A 16,894-nucleotide genomic window follows, 5' to 3' on the forward strand; every position below is an offset into this window, starting at 1 on the left:
ATCAAGGGTTGGAATTGGGGGTTAAATCACCAAAATGATTCCCGGGCGCGGCCACCGCTGCTGCCCACTGCTCCCCTCACCTCCCAGGGGGTGATCAAGGGTGATGGGTCAAATGCAGAGAATAATCTCGCCACACCTAGTGTGTGTGTGACAATCATTGGAACTTTAACTTTACAGTAGATGACAGTATTGCCCTGTTTAAGAGTGTCACAACATTGCTGTTTTCGGCAGACGAACTGCTTTACGGTAGACGAAAACGTGACGGCTGTTGTTGTGTGTTGTTGCCGCGCTGGGAGGACGTTAATGAAACTGCCTAACAATAAACCCACTTAAGAAACTAAGAACTCGCCCTCAATCATTCCACAGTTATAACGTCATTGGGCAGGTGCGCTGTTTATATTGTGGGAAAGCGGACGTGAAAACAGGCTGTCGACACGTCACTCAGGTCCGCCTGAATTTCGGGAGGAACTTTTGTCCCGGGAGGTTTTCGGGTTTTGGGAGTCTCCCGGAAAATCCGGGAGGGTTGGCAAGTATGCCCACCCCCCTCCACACCCCGGATTGTAAATAATTCAATGTATATACTCTGATGATTATCCTGTGTGATGACTGTATTATGATAGTATATATATATATAGTATATATCTGTATCATGAATCAATTTAAGTGGACCCCGACTTAAAACATTGAAACTTATTCGGGTGTTACCATTTCGTGGTCAATTGTACGGAATATGTACTGTACTGTGCAATCTACTAATAAAAGCTTCAATCAATTTAAATATTAATCTAACAGCCATTAATGGACAGTTGAATTGACACACATTACTTTTTATTTTCCAAAATCACTCAATTGACATTTATACAAAACAAGGCAAAATATTTATCTAGGAATTCTTTATCCATGCAGAATAATAAGCACTTTTATGTGATAAGTTTGCAAATAGTTTAAACTGGGATCTGTCTGTTAACAAAAATGGCCTCTCCGTCAGTCCCGCACACAAGACACTGTCCGAGTACGTCCACACTGTTTACAGACAGCGTTTGACTCGGCAGCATGTGAGTTGTCTCCAGACGGCCTTTACTGGAGTCTCCGCTCAGCCAGGCATTAATGAGGGACTGGTTCCCTCCCGCTGGCGCCATTGCACTGCGGGATATCATGCTGTTGTTTCTACCACCTGAGACAAACAATAAAAACACTATAAACCCCAGCGTGCCCAAAGCTAGTTTTAATGGCTTTCTCACTCTGCAAAAAATAACACAAAACATATTGACTGTTCCACTTGCCTTGCGAGAAGGAAGGCATGTCTGAAGGCAAAGATGTTTCCCAGTGCAGCAGCGAGCCGTCCTCTGAGCAGGTGAACAGATGATCTGGGTTGGTTGGGTGGAAGTGCACTTCCCACACTGCAAAAACATAATTAAAACATGTCAGGAAGCAATTGAGGTAAAATGGGAGTGCATTACTGGGCGGCAACCAGCAGAGGCGCTGTTGCTTAATCAGCTATGCAAGTGGTTCTCAAACACTATTTTTTTTACCAAGTACCACCTCAGAAAACACTTGGCTCTTTAAGTACCACCATAATGACCAACATTAATTTACAGTAGCGTAGTCGGACTGAATATTCATTAAAAAGCAAGGCGGGGTTTTATTTAACAAGTATATCGAATATTTTTGGCCACTGTAACGTTACACAGTTTGAACAGTCATGTGTATATTTAAGAATGAAATGCCTAAAATATTATTCTGAAAAATCTATGAGGGTGAAAAAAAACATGGAATGTGTACAAATTATATATAAAATTTACTCATAATCCATCAAAGAAATATAATGTAATGCCTATCTTTATTTAAAAAGTACGGAGCCCCTAAAGGGACATGGAGGGAAAAAAATGTTTTGCGAGATCTCGCAATACTTTTTGGGAGATCTCGCAATACTTTTTAGAATATCTCGCAATACTTTGTCTGTTTCACTTCCGGTTCACCATCACTGTGTCTGTTTTACTTCCGGTTCACTGACATAGGAAAAAAACCTTTTGCGAGATCTCGAAAAACTTCCATGTCCCTTTAGGGGCTCCGTAAAAAAGAGACAAGAAAATATTTTTTTAGAATTAAAAAAAGATATATCAGTACTCTAAACATTTTCTAAGGAGATAAATTAGGGCCAAAACGTTCATACTTGAAAAAAATAAACATTAAAACCGAGTTTTGATATTCAATACATCAGTGTATTAAAAATAAAAATAAGTGCGGACATTAGTTTTCAACACTCTGGTTCATTTTCATATCTTATGATTTTTCCGCCCCCAAATTAAAATCTTATTTTTTTACAGTTTACATTTTTTTCTACTTTCAGGATTTAATTATTTTTTTAGATTACAATTTTGCCCAAATTTACTCAGGTGTGGCGTCAATTAGACTAGACTTAGACCAATAGAGAGGTGTGTGGCCTCATGACAAAACCAAACTTGAAACTTGTGTTTTTTGATAATCAGAGGATTCACACAAACCCAAGTAAGCAACCTATAACAGCAAATTTGGCGCCACTGGCTTTATTTTGGTCTCATCGTACACAACTATGGTGCGGTCAAGGACGGCTGAATAAATAGGAAAAGTGAAACAAAACAACATAAACATGCACAAACTGTGGGCTTTCTAACAGTAGATCATTTTTACGATAAAATAATTGTGGCTGTGGTCCGTTGGTAGGGAACATATGGCGTAACCTATGAGAAGTGTGGAATTGAATTGTTTTAGTTCCTATGTTCCCTGAAGGCAACATGGTAGGAGACACCCTCCTATTCTTTTTGCAAAGCTGTATGTCATGATGTCACGCATCCCAAACCAAATTTGGGCCAAAAGTCTCAATCTGAAAAAAAAAAGGATATGGATCTGAAGAAGAAAGATCTGAAACTGAAAGAACAACTGCAAAAAATATGATTTTAATCTGGGGAAAAAAAGCTTAAATATCAAAAAATATGAAAGTGAAAAATTAAAATAGTCCCTCACCACATCTCGCTTCAAATATTGCGGCTTTCACCACATCGCAGTTTTTTTAAAAAGTATTTTCTACCTTTTTCTCATCCTGAATTAATTATTTTCAAGCATGAAAATGTTTAAATAAATAAAAAATATAAATACTGCAGTCGGAGTGCAACGATTTGTCGACAATAATATTAGTCGCAGTCAAATTATTGTTACATTATCACTCGTGTTTTTCCGGAGGGACGCGAGTCAGCACCGCCACTCAAATCAACATCGTGGGTGAAAACATGTCAAGTGTGGGAATATTTCCTCCTATTCTAGTTAAAATATGAATACCTTGCTCATTTTGCAAAGCAGATCTTGTTTTTATGACACTATCTGTGATACGGGAGCATTTAAAGCAGAGGAATGTTGGACATCTGGAGGATGCAGTCTCCACTTGGTAACCCCAAATTTCTACTGAATGCGCGCCGGCGAACGCTTTACGTTTTTATCTAAGTCAATATGTCAATTTTCACCGCCCTCAAAACGTCACTGGTATGCCGTTGTCGTTACGTATTCCAGTGCATTTTTTTTTTTGCCGGATGTAGCAACAAATTCGCAAAAATCTGCCATTGTTGGACAGGAAGTCATGCACAAACACAAAATAAAAGTATCCAATTTACTTTCAAAACAAAATACTCTTGTCTTCAAGGCGGATTGTATTTTACACTTTGAAAGGTCCTAATGGGTGGCGAGGGACATCAAGTCCACTTGTCAAAGGTTTTCAGACTTAATTTCATCTTGTTGACACAAATGGATGAGGACCGGCTGATTCTGGAGGTCCAAAATTAAACAATAATGTACAGGCATATCCCGGGCAGCTAAATGGGGATACGGGGGCCTGTGTTGAATATCAGCTGATACTTGAGACCTGGAAAGCAGAGGACTGATTGTTTGACAAGCTCGCTAGGGATAAGGTTAATGTTGTATTGTTGCCTGCTGCAAAAAATAAAGTGTTGACAGGACCGAGTTTATTTGCTTCTGCTTCTGTGGAAGGACAGAATAAACGTTCTGCGGTTCGCTTTATTACCCTCTCCCTTATCACGTGATTATGCGTGGATTTGCGAGATCTCGTAAAAGTCTGCACTATTTCACTGCACGACGAAGCTGCAACAGAATGGCGGTGGGGATTACCAGACGGCAGATGGCGCCGCCCTCTAGCAGTGAAGCCGGCCCGCGGCCGTTTGGGTTACAGTGGAAATCCGGGGTGAGATTGTTAGCTTGTTACCGTGCTAGATAGCCAGCAAGTGTGAGACAAAGGTGTGTGAAAAATTTATTTAACTATAATTTTAGCCAAAGGCCGCCAGTTAAACTTTGTCTAAATCAATTCAAATACGGTACTTTTTAGACTGTCAATTTGCAATGCAATGAAGAAAGGCACAATAACAAACGTCAATCGCATGCACCAAAGAATTGGCACCGGTATCTAGGGATGGTACTCGAAACCGTTTTTCTTGATTGTTCAATAAGAAAAGAACCGAGTCCTCGGACTCGAATCCCTTTTTGAGAACCGGTACCCGTTATCGAGACCACTATAGGAAAGAAAAAGAGTTGGTTCTTTATTCGAATCCCTGGGAACGAATCCCGTCCCGACCAGAAATGCTCCGTGGGACATCACAAGAAATGACGTCACGTAGCTCAGTCATTAGGCGCAGATAGGGAAAGCAGGAAAAACAATGGACCGGAAAAAGCGCTCCAATGTGTAATAAAGTTCAAAACAAAAGATATAATCCAATGAATAACTTTACTGAGAGATTTGAGCAGGGTACAAACACACGACGAACACTTTTACGACTAACCGGAAACATAGCAACCAGGCTAGCAACGCACCTCCTTTACGGCAGCTGTCGCAACGTTCTTAAAGCAACCGCAGCACATACATATATATACAACATATATGACATGATCTCCCATTTTTAACTTTTGTTTTTCTTTCCTTGTAAACAAAACTAAATCACACTGTATATGTGTTGTCTGTCTAATTATAAATAATGCAGACGAGACGTGTTGGCTGAGTTCTTGACGTTTACTTTCACAGCGTGCTCATAACCTCATTCTTAACATGCCGGGTGACGACATGCAACAACACTTTTCGGGGCTACCGCGCATGCTCGTCACTCCAGTTGCATGCTGGGTAGTGTAGTTGTTATATTCCTTAGCTCATAATATCACATCTTTCCCCCTATAAAGAAATAATGTTAACTCAATAAAGTGTATTTCTTTTTTTAGCTTTAACTTTTCATTTTTTAGCATTGTAACCACATTTGAAAACAAATTTTCTCTTCATAGAATTGTCTTTCAATAAAGAAATAAAGTGCAAAAATGTCAAAGCATCATAACAAACAGTTATGTCAAATAGCAGCAGAAGTGCACTTTTTGGAGAGCTGTATTATTTTCAGTTTTGTGCCCAAGGGACTGATTTTATTTAACACTATATTATTATTTATACACCTATAGTGATCACAGAGACAGGTTGTTTTTGTGTTACTGTATATATTTGTTTTTCTGAAAAATCCCACTTAATATACTTTGGGTAACAACAGTCAATATTTATTTATTTTATTTTTTTAGGGGGGTAACAGTCAATATTTATTTATTTATTAGATTACATTTTTTTTCTTGTATAATAAAAGGGAGCTTTTGTTAAACCAAATATTGTGTGTTTTTTCCCCCATATACAACGACCTATATGGACTCGATAAGAGAATCGATAAGGAATCGGTTCGATAAGAGGATTTGATAATAGGCTCGAACTCGATAATTTCTTATCAAACATCATCCCTACCGGTATCATAATATTAAACATACAATCTATTAGATAGCTAAAATGTTAAGAATTAATCAATGATACAATTAAATGCTTTGAGTCTAAAAATGAAGTTAATCAATAATATATCAATGTGCAGCTTTTTAAACACATCACCACAAAATGCTTGTTTCTTTTAGAGCAAGTGAGTTTTGTTGTTTTATTGTTTGTTGTTCTCCTATTTTAACTGTACCCCCCCCTAAAAAAATACTTGTTTTATTTTGCATTTTTCCTGTCCTTACTTTTGAATGGACAAAAGTTGAATAGTTATCTAAATTTTTGTAATAGCCTAATGAGCAGCATAGTTACAGTATAAACGAGCATTTATGAACTAATTGTTGTTTGTAAACACATGCCTAAAAATATCTCAAGCTGAATTTACCAGTTGATGGCTAAATTAGAGCCACTGAATATGTGTACGCTCTATAATCCGACTTGTCAACTATCAAAATAGTCGTTAGTTGCAGCCCTATACTACAGTAGTATTGGCCGCTAGATGAGACCAAACCAATCAGAGCGCGCTGTTTAGTATCGTGGCCACTGATTGGCTCTGCCTTAGGCATATTGGATTAAAAGAGTGTAAAGGTGACTAAAGTGTGTTACTTCATGTCTAGAAGACTCTCACAAAGTCAGAAAACATATTTAGAAGGTTGTACACACTTTTTATGTTCTAGCTATGAAAAGATTTGATTTGTAATAATGAGTTCTACTTTCATTTGTACTTGGAGTGATTAACAAGGGACAACTGTAAATTTGTTCAAAAGAATTACCAGAGTGAATCATTATCGCATTTAACTTGATAAAAAAATGTGTGCCCTATTTTATTTATTTTGAATACAAAGCTGTATTTTTTTTAAATTCAACATCAAAATTTATTTTTTCAAGTACAAAACTTTGGCCCTAATTTAGCCCCATACTTGTATACATACTCAAAAGGCACAGAACTATAAGTTAAATTAAATCAATCAATGTAATGTCATTTATATATTTAATAACAAAATGAAATATGAAAAAAAGAATCGGTCTTACTTTCGGCAGAGTGCGCCTCCATGAGTGAGAAGGGTGTGTTGCCTTGTCTCACATCCCAAACACACAGCATCCCATCCTGGCCTCCTGTGGCCACAATGTGCTGCTGGTTTGGATGTCTGTCCACGCAGTGCAATGGGACTCTATCGCCTGACCTGAAACAATATATTCTATTAAAATGATGGGGAGGAGACAAAATCAAAAGTTTATGACAAATGAGATTTTACAGGGAAAGTATCTGTGAGGGAGAGCTGCTCTGCTGTCTGAAATCCCACATCTTGAGCTGGCCGATGGAGTTTACCGTCAGGATCTCTGTTGTTCGCAGGTAAGTCACGGCGTGAATTGTGCTGCTATCTGCTTCCTCTGCAAATTGTTATCCATAACACATTTGTCAGCAGAGGTGGGAATCTTTGGGCACCTCACGATTTGATTACTATTAAATCAATTACAAATCGATTAGTGATGCATCTTTAATTCATGCATTATTATGCATTTTTATATTGTTTCACTAAATAAGCGTTCATCACTTGCAACTAGGGATGTCCGATAATGGCTTTTTTGCCGATATCCGATATTGTCCAACTCTTAATTACCGATATCGATATATACAGTCGTGGAATCAACACATTATTATGCCTAATTTGGACAACCAGGTATGGTGAAGATAAGGTCCTTTTAAAAAAAAATTAATAAAATAAAATAAGATAAATAAATTCAAAACATTTTCTTGAATAAAAAAGAAAGTAAAACAATATAAAAACATTTACATAGAAACTAGTAATTAATGAAAATTAGTAAAATTAACTGTTAAAGGTTAGTACTATTAGTGGACCAGCAGCACGCACAATCATGTGTGCTTACGGACTGTATCCCTTGCAGACTGTATTGATATATATTGATATATAATGTAGGAACCAGAATATTAATAACAGAAAGAAACAACCCTTTTGTGTGAATGAGTGTGAATGAGTGTAAATGGGGGAAGGAGGTTTTTTGGGTTGGTGCACTAATTGTAAGAGTATCTTGTGTTTTTTATGTTGATCTAATAAATTTTTTTTTTAAAAACGATACCGATGATAAAAAAAACGATACCGATAATTTCCGATATTACATTTTAAAGCATTTATCGGCCGATATTATCGGACATCTCTACTTGCAACTTAAAAAAAACAATTCATTTGGAAGTAGAAACAGTTAAATTAATCCCCACATTTATTAAATGAATGAAAATGTGTGCAAAACTGGACGATTAAGTGTCCGGCAATAAAGGAGCTGGTCGGATCTTTCGGTGAGGTGGCTCGCTGCAGTCAGCCAAAATTTTAGTACTGTCTGCATTACTTTATTTACAAATAAATAAATCCATTATTGACGTTTACTAATCGATTCTATAATCGTCCATGTCCGAATTGCGATGCATCTAAAAATCGATTATTTCCCCCACCTCTTTTTGTGAGGGAGTGAAACTGGAATAGAAATAGAACAAGCAAACATGATCTGAAGTGAACCTATGACCCGAACGATTCCTTCCTGGTCGGCTCGGTAGACGATAATCCTGCCGTCTTCACCGACTGTGACGATCTCAGGACTGCTGCACACCACGCCGGTGCAGGGAGCGCGGTCACAAGGAAAATGATGGGCTCTTGGCCACTGGTGTGAAACCGAGAGAGCCTGGAGCCAACAAAAACAAAATACCGGTATGTCACAACCAAAGTCACTACACTGTACATAGCAGAAAATTATTCAGTATAAATGTTTATTTCCCCCATCTAGGATTACAGTACATTTAGTACCTGGTGGTTTTGGTTGTAGCGCAAAATGGTAACTCCTCCAGTTGACGAGGCTGTGACCACTCGGTCTTGGTCCAGAAACTGCACAATGGAAAAATAGTGATGAAATATGCCTATATTACATCCCTTAATTCAGGGATGTCCAATGTGTGGCATGGGGGTCATTTGCAGTTTTTTTGTAACGGCCTGCCGCATATTCTAAAAATACTCACAAAATACATACAAAAAGTGGAATAATAAAGCAAGTAGGTGTCAAGTACCGTATTTTTCGGAATAATGTGTCGCAGTTTTTTTCATAGTTTGGCCGGGGGTGCGACTTATACTCAGGAGCGACTTATGTGTGAAATTATTAACACATTACCGTAAAATATCAAATAATATTATTTAGCTCATTCACGTAAGAGACTAGACGTATAAGTTTTCATTGGATTTAGCGATTAGGAGTGACAGATTGTTTGGTAAACGTATAGCATGTTCTATATGTTATAGTTATTTGAATGGCTCTTACCATAATATGTTACGTTAACATACCAGGCACATTCTCAGTTGGTTATTTATGCCTCATATAACGTACACTTATTCAGCCTGTTGTTCACTATTCTTTATTTAATTTAAATTGCCTTTCAAATGTCTATTCTTGGTGTTGGGTTTTATCAAATAAATTTCCCCAAAAAATGCGACTTATACTCCAGTGCGACTTATACGTTTTTTTCCTTCTTTGTTATGCATTTTCGGCCGGTGCGACTTATACTCCGGAGCGACTTATACTCCGAAAAATACGGTAATAAGAAAAAGTTGAAATGTTGATGCAAAAAACTAATGCAAGATTTTTGTTTTCAAGCCGATAACGATACAGATAATTTCCTGCTTCTCAAGACCGATATCAATAACTTACATAGTTTGTGCAAACTTTTTTGCGGCTGGCTTTGGGGAAACTTCTTTAGCAGCAGGTAAAGATCTAACGATAAACTGTCTTAATGATAACCGCGGATAAACTCTAGATGAGTACCGGTAGTAGTACCGTTTTAAAATTTTTAATTGGCAAAAAATGAGATTGATAGCCGCGCTTTTGATAAACTCACAGAAGGGCTGGTGCTAGCTTAAATGCTAACATGAATAAAAGAGACATTAACGTGGTTCCCCATTAAGAAACGACATTCCCAATCTAAACTTATATAAACACATTGCTGTCTGAGCAACAAAGCTAGTTAATTACACACGTTGAACCTACAAGCTTAGAAAAGGGGGATCAATATATACTCAGAGGAATACAGCACAAAGGTATTTGATGGTGCGTTCAAGGACCACGGAACAGAGTCGGAGACCACAACGCCCGCCAGAGAACGCTTATGAGTGAATCATAAAGAACACAAAACATGCAAATTAGTGGGCCTTCTAACAGTGGATCTATTTATTTTAGTTATTTAATAACATCCAAAGACATGAGTGTGTGTAGAATAGTTTATGAGCACATTCAACAATACCGCGATAATAATAGTAATCGTGATTATTTTGGTCACAGTTACCGCAATATTACATTTTCACATCGTTCCATCCTGAACAACTGGTGTCTTTGTAAGTTTTCAAAACACCATTGTAGCAATGCTGGAGTTTCAGGCCATTAATAAGGTTTGATGTGTTTAACCGTGATGTTTTTTTTTCCCTACTTGTGGAATGTTTGCGGAAGTTGTGGTGCAAAATACCATGCGGAATGTCTTCCTCTGAAACACCAAGGCAGTTCCACACGATTGATACCATGTTTGATTACAATTAGCTCAAGGGAAGTTTGCAACAGACGGGCAAAGAAAAGAAGCGCTTGATTTTCTCACTCAAAGGTTTTTTTTGTGGAGAGGCGGGGCCGGTAGTCCGACAGCGAGGCAGGGCCCACTCCAAGATGGCGGCAAGGAGGCGTGCTCGCCGGGATCGACGCCGTAAACAAGATCAGGTGCGTGGATCGCGCACCTGGTCACAATCATCTAATCTCCTCGCAAGGTGTAAAAGGGCAGCAGCAGAGAACGACGGGGCGGAAGGAGGAGAGAACACAACAAGTGCGGAGCGACGAAGACGGAGAGCAAGAGGCAGACGGAAACGACGACGTGCTGCTGAAAAGCAGACGGCGGAGCGAGCAGCAGAGGGAGGCGCAGCTGAAAAGCGACCCGACCGCAGACAAGGTTTTATTTGCAAAAATAAAATAAAGTCAACCCTGCTCGCAGAAATGTCTGTCCTTGATGGTCCATGGAACCCGCATGACGGCACGAGTCGTTCACAGGTATGATGTCATATTTCCTCATATCAATCCGATAAATATAGTCTACATGGTTTCCTCTTAATGTAATTGAACGTGGCGCGCCGCCACGGCATTTTTTATTACTGCCACAACTTGAAAATAAGGCCTTTTTTTAAACTTGAAAACAAATTAAAGTAATATAATATATGGACGCCCCCGGAAGAAATCACACGCAGTCTGACGCTATTCTTTTTACTTTTATTACTAATCTTATGATAACAAACAACGGCACAATTCAACAGGTTTTACCTCCCATACAAACACTTTCATCTTGTGAGTCTGGGCTTCCTCATTCTTCGCCAATCACCTTTCAGGCACAAAGGGTGTGTTTGCGACCATGGGAAAAACTGACATCAAATCCAAACCACACAAACATTCAACATTAGCTGGTTGCTACAGTATGTACAGTAGATAGCCTATTATTTGCGCACTATTGACAAGTGGTGTAAGGAAAACTTGACCACCGAAAAAAGACTTTGATCACCGAAAACGGATGTAAACAAAACGCACACCTTTGTCTGGAGCGTTGTCAGCATGTCTGCGATGTGGATGTGATTCTTATATATATTGCAGATACACCCGTGCAAACAGCCATCTACAAAATGTGCAAATATTAAGAGGACATTTTTAAGAAGACAAAATCCAACTGGAGCAACAGCGCGAAGCAAGTGTGACGTCATGCTCGCTGCAGCCTCTTTAGTCAGCAACATCGAGGAACAGAAAAGAGTCTTTAAACACGGGTACATTCTATAACAACACCAGAAGAAAATGCTAGATTTGTTGCTAGTTGTTTTTAATTTTAAAAAAGTATTTAAGTCTGTAAACACTTGAAAAAAATCTCAAAATACATTGTACAAAAAGCAGCAACAATTGAAAACATGGCAAAACGATAAAAAAAAAAAAATGTTAATACTAATTCATAATAAAAGATTTGTTTTTAAAAATGTATGTATACATTGTGAGCTTTTTTAAAGAAAATCATATCATCATAGCAAATTAATCATATTACTCATGACGTCAATGTGACCAAGCCCATAAGACGCCCCCACCGCTACAAGTATCTTCTTTCTTTCTTCAGTTTATTTCGAACATGAACACACTTACAGCATAATACATCACACAATTTCATATCATTTCATTTTACATCATGCCCGAAAAGGAGTAGGAAGAAGCAAAGCCTATTTAATCCTATCCCTTTCCCACTTCAGAGCGTTTACAAATATATAGAATCATTTACTGACCTTTTTATATAATAAAATAACATCTATGAATTAGTATACACAACAGTTTTGTAATATTTAATTAATTAATTCAGTCATTATTAACATACTGAGATTAAAAATATCTTATTTCCAGTAAGGTTGGAAATATTTCTCATAATTCTTCTTCTTTGTACTTTGTAAGCACTATTATATTGAACAACCTCCTGAACTGGATCATATGAGTACAATTTTTTACTTCTTTACTTAATCCATTCCATAATTTAATTCCACATACTGATATGCTAAAAGTTCTAAGTGTTGTACGTGCATATAAATGTTTTAAATTATTTTTTCCTCTAAGGTTATATTTCTCCTCTTTAGTTGAGAAGAATTGTTGTACATTCTTTGGTAGCAGGTTATAGTTTGCTTTGTACATCATTTTAGCTGTTTGCAATTTTACCAAATCACCGAACTTTTATATTTTTGACTCATTAAATAAAGTGTTTGTATGTTCTCTATATCCAACATTATGTATTATTCTAACTGATCTTTTTTGTAACACGGTTAGCGAATGTAGCGCACATTTGTAGTTATTTCCCCATATTTCTGCACAATAACTCAGATATGGTAACACTAGCGAGCAGTAGAGAATATGAAGTGATTTTTGGCCCAGGATGTATTTTGCTTTATTCATTATTGAAATGTTTTTTGCCACCTTATGTTGTATGTTTTGTATATGAGATTTCCAGTTCATTTGATCATCTATTAATACTCCCAAAAATCTGGTTTCTTTTACCCTTTTGATGTCTACTCCGTCTATTTGTATATGTGTTTGACTTTCCCTTCTACTGTTACCAAATAGCATTATTTTAGTTTTACTGAGATTCAAAGATAGTCTGTTTTTGTCAAACCATCTTTTTAATGTGTTCATTTCTTAAAGTTAAAGTACCAATGATTGTCACACACACACTAGGTGTGGCGAGATTATTCTCTGCATTTGACCCATCACCCTTGATCACCCCCTGGGAGGTGAGGGGAGCAGTGGGCAGCAGCGGTGGCCGCGCCCGGGAATCATTTTGGTGATTTAACCCCCAATTCCAACCCTTGATGCTGAGTGCCAAGCAGGGAGGTAATGGGTCTCATTTTTATAGTCTTTGGTATGACTCGGCCGGGGTTTGAACTTCTGTTATTATTTGTATTATCTTCTGTGTGTTCTCTCCTGAACAGAAAGCAGTTGTGTCGTCTGCAAATAAAACTAACTTTAAGTCCTTTGTAACTTTACAAATGTCGTTTGTATAATCTTGACAGTTTAGGGGAAGCCCTGGTTTATTAAAAACAGAAAGCAGGCTGATTTTTTTCTTAGAAAAATCTACATATTGTATTTACTTCAAAAACATTTTTTAAATCAAAAACACATCCTTTGATTTTTCAGTGTACAGCACTCAGTGGAAAAATGTGGACACCTCCTTGCTTTAATTGCACCTTTTATACACATTCCTAAAATCTTATCATATAATATCTCATAACACTTTAGTGACTTACTTGAAGATCCAGAACATCTCCTTCATGTTTGTGTTGACACAAAAGCTCCGGATCGCCATCATATCCATCTTCCCCACCAGAAAGTCCATTATTCCCAATCGACCAAAGAGAAACCGTATTGTCCTGTAAAATAAGGGTGTCATTGAACATGACATGACAGTTTATTACTGGTGGGCGATTGTGTAAATTTGGATATTGATGGAATGCCAATTAAAACCAAGGCCAGTTTCGCTGATACCTTAAATTTTTTCCTAAATCATTGAATTATTTTGTGATTTAGCACTTAATTTTTTTGATCGTGATTATACAATAATTATGGTTAGGCAATATACACAATATACAATATAAATGATGTAAATTTGGCTGATGCTAGAAATTACATATTCTAGATGTGCTCCGCAAATTTAACAGCAACAAGTGAATGAGCACATCTTCAACGCACTGTAGAATTATTGCTAGCGGCTAACGTCCCTATACAGCATGAAGTTACTTCTTAAATCGTTAATCCTCGTCTTCATGGGAGCAAATAAACCATGTTTCTTACAATTACTACTAGAGATGTCCGATAATGGCTTTTTTGCCGATATTCCGATATTGTCCAACTCTTAATTACCGATTCCGATATCAACCGATACCGATATATACAGTCGTGGAATTAACACATTATTATGCCTAATTTTGTTGTGATGCCCCGCTGGATGCATTAAACAATGTAACAAGGTTTTCCAAAATAAATCAACTGAAGTTATGGAAAAAAATGCCAACATGGCACTGCCATATTTATTATTGAAGTCACAAAGTGCATTATTTTTTTTAACATGCCTCAAAACAGCAGCTTGGAATTTGGGACATGCTCTCCCTGAGAGAGCATGAGGAGGTTGAGGTGGGCGGGGTTGGGGGGGGGGGAAGGGGGTAGCGGGTTGCGTATATTGTGGCGTCCCGGAAGAGTTAGTGCTGCAAGGGGTTCTGGGTATTTGTTCTGTTGTGTTTATGTTGTGTTACGGTGCGGATGTTCTCCCGAAATGTGTTTGTCATTCTTGTTTGGTGTGGGTTCACAGTGTGGCGCATATTTGTAACAGTGTTAAAGTTGTTTATACAGCCACCCTCAGTGTGACCTGTATGGCTGTTGACCAAGTATGCTTGCATTCACTTGTGTGTGTGTGAAAAGCCGTAGATAGTATGTGACTGGGCCGGCACGCAAAGAAAGTGCCCTTAAGGCTTATTGGCGCTCTGAACTTCTCCCTACGTCCGTGTACACAGCGGCGTTTTAAAAAGTCATAAATTTTACTTTTTGAAACCGATACCGATCATTTTGAAACCGATACCGATAATTTCCGATAATACATTTTAAAGCATTAATCTACATCCCTAATTACTACTATCACTGGTAGACAAGGAATAGCTAAACATGCTACACTACACACCGTAGAAGGATATGCTAGCCGCTAAGCTAAAGCTCTTGAATGTAAACAGGATGGACAGAGCGTTACAAATATTGACAGTAACGATACCAAGTATTGTATGAGTATTTTGTCAATACTACAGTGGTAAAAAAAAAATATTTTGACGTTGTTCTTATTGTTTACAAACTCAATGATATCAATTAAAGTTAATAATATGAAATTAATTAAATATTTAATTGATATTGTTACACCACCATCCTACTTTTGCCTGATTATATATGTAATCATTTAATGATTGATACCACAATATGTTACTGCATAGGTCAACTGATAAAGTAGGAGCCTTTGTCGTCGCTATACAGATTTTAGGCTATATTGCCCATATCTAATTATAATTTATAATTTAAAAACAATGATTTGTGAACAGGCAGCACGGTGGATGAGGGGTTAGTGCATCTGCCTCACAATACGAAGGTCCTGAGTAGTCTTGGGTTCAATCCCGGGCTCCGGGATCTTTCTGTGTGGAGTTTGCATGTCCTCCCCGTGACTGCGTGGGTTCCCTCCGGGTACTCCGGCTTCCTCCCACTTCCAAAGACATGCACCTGGGGATAAGTTGATTGGCAACACTAAATTGGCCCTAGTGTGTGAATGTTGTCTGTCTATCTGTGTTGGCCCTGCGATGAGGTGGCGACTTGTCCAGGGTGTACACCGCCTTCCGCCCGATTGTAGCTGAGATAGGCTCCAGCGCCCCCCGCTACCCCAAAGGGAATAAGCGGTAGAAAATGGATGGATGGATTTGTGAACAATTTAATAATTCCGTGCAGTGGTATCTCGGTTTCTGTACGCCCCACTTTTTATTGATTAGATTTTTGACGAAAAAATGTGTCTGCTGGTAATATGGAAACGCTGCTGATGGTGTGTTTGACTGAAAAAGCACCTGGAAGGAGATACTGTAGAAGTTCACTCTCCAAGGTAAATGCTGTACATTATTATTACATTACTTTTAAAAAAAAACTACTGTGGTTGTTCGAAGTACATTCTATTGTATTTTTAAACAATATTTTGCATCTAAAAGTTTGTTTTTGTTTTGAAAAGGCATTTTACATGTGAAAATTGTGCAGTGTGTGGGGGGGGGGCACCAATCAAAATAATTTCAATTCATTTCAATGTCAGACTTTGATTTGAGATACAAGTGTTTTAAGTTAAGAACCAATGTATCTCGTAAGATGATGTACTACTGTACATATAAGAACAAAAACACACACACATTTGGGAAAAATAGAAGAGGACTGAAAATCAAACAAGTTATCACATTAAAATCGATCCGACAATGCTATTAATACTATCGACGAGGGAACTAGATTTGTGAGGTTAATAAAAACACACATTCACCTTGAATTATAAGGACTGAACATATATTGACATTTGCAAGACAACAGACGTAGCTTAGTGATATTAATACAAATGCACACGTAGTTGTTATTACAAATAAATAAACTAATATACTCGCCTCGTTATCCCAAGACCCAGTGGCAAAGACTTCAGCTTGTTGCAGAGACGAGTACGAAACTGGCCTCCATCTCGTTTTGCTTATTTTCTGAGACACGTACTTGGCATTAATGTCCTCCATCAAAACGGGACTTATTTACGTTAGAAACACGTTTATTTCAGGCTAGCTTAGCATTCAACGCCAAAATACGCGCCTGGTCCCTTACTACGGGAAATGACGTCACTACCGGAGAGCAAGCCCATTGGATCAAACCTCAACGAAAAGTCGCTATTAGCAAATATTAGCACGCCCCTAAGCGGGGATAGTCGCA

At 38.0% G+C, this 16,894-nt stretch overlaps 1 protein-coding gene across 1 annotated transcript; it reads right to left on the reverse strand.

The window, feature by feature from the left end:
* Positions 1 to 819: 819 nt before the first annotated feature.
* Positions 820 to 16,844, reverse strand: nup43 (nucleoporin 43). The gene is made up of 8 exons (XM_061987195.1): positions 16,585 to 16,844; positions 13,672 to 13,794; positions 8,644 to 8,721; positions 8,359 to 8,521; positions 7,081 to 7,216; positions 6,857 to 7,008; positions 1,284 to 1,400; positions 820 to 1,174 (listed from the first exon to the last, which is right to left on the reverse strand). Exons 1-8 carry the CDS (start codon positions 16,702 to 16,704, stop codon positions 945 to 947), a joined length of 1,119 nt encoding a protein of 372 aa, XP_061843179.1. The 5' UTR covers positions 16,705 to 16,844; the 3' UTR covers positions 820 to 944.
* Positions 16,845 to 16,894: the final 50 nt, after the last annotated feature.

Source organism: Nerophis lumbriciformis, linkage group LG26 (assembly GCF_033978685.3).
Source record: "Nerophis lumbriciformis linkage group LG26, RoL_Nlum_v2.1, whole genome shotgun sequence".
Classification (NCBI taxonomy): Eukaryota; Metazoa; Chordata; class Actinopteri; order Syngnathiformes; family Syngnathidae; genus Nerophis; species Nerophis lumbriciformis.

Coding starts and splice junctions, on each gene's coding strand:
- nup43 (XM_061987195.1), bottom strand. CDS start 16,704: ATGGAGGACATTAATGCCAAGTACGTGTCTCAGAAAATAAGCAAAACG. Junction 8,522..8,643: donor GCTACAACCAAAACCACCAG/GTACTAAATGTA, acceptor TGTTGGCTCCAG/GCTCTCTCGGTTTCACACCA. Junction 1,175..1,283: donor CATGCCTTCCTTCTCGCAAG/GCAAGTGGAACA, acceptor TGTTTGTCTCAG/GTGGTAGAAACAACAGCATG.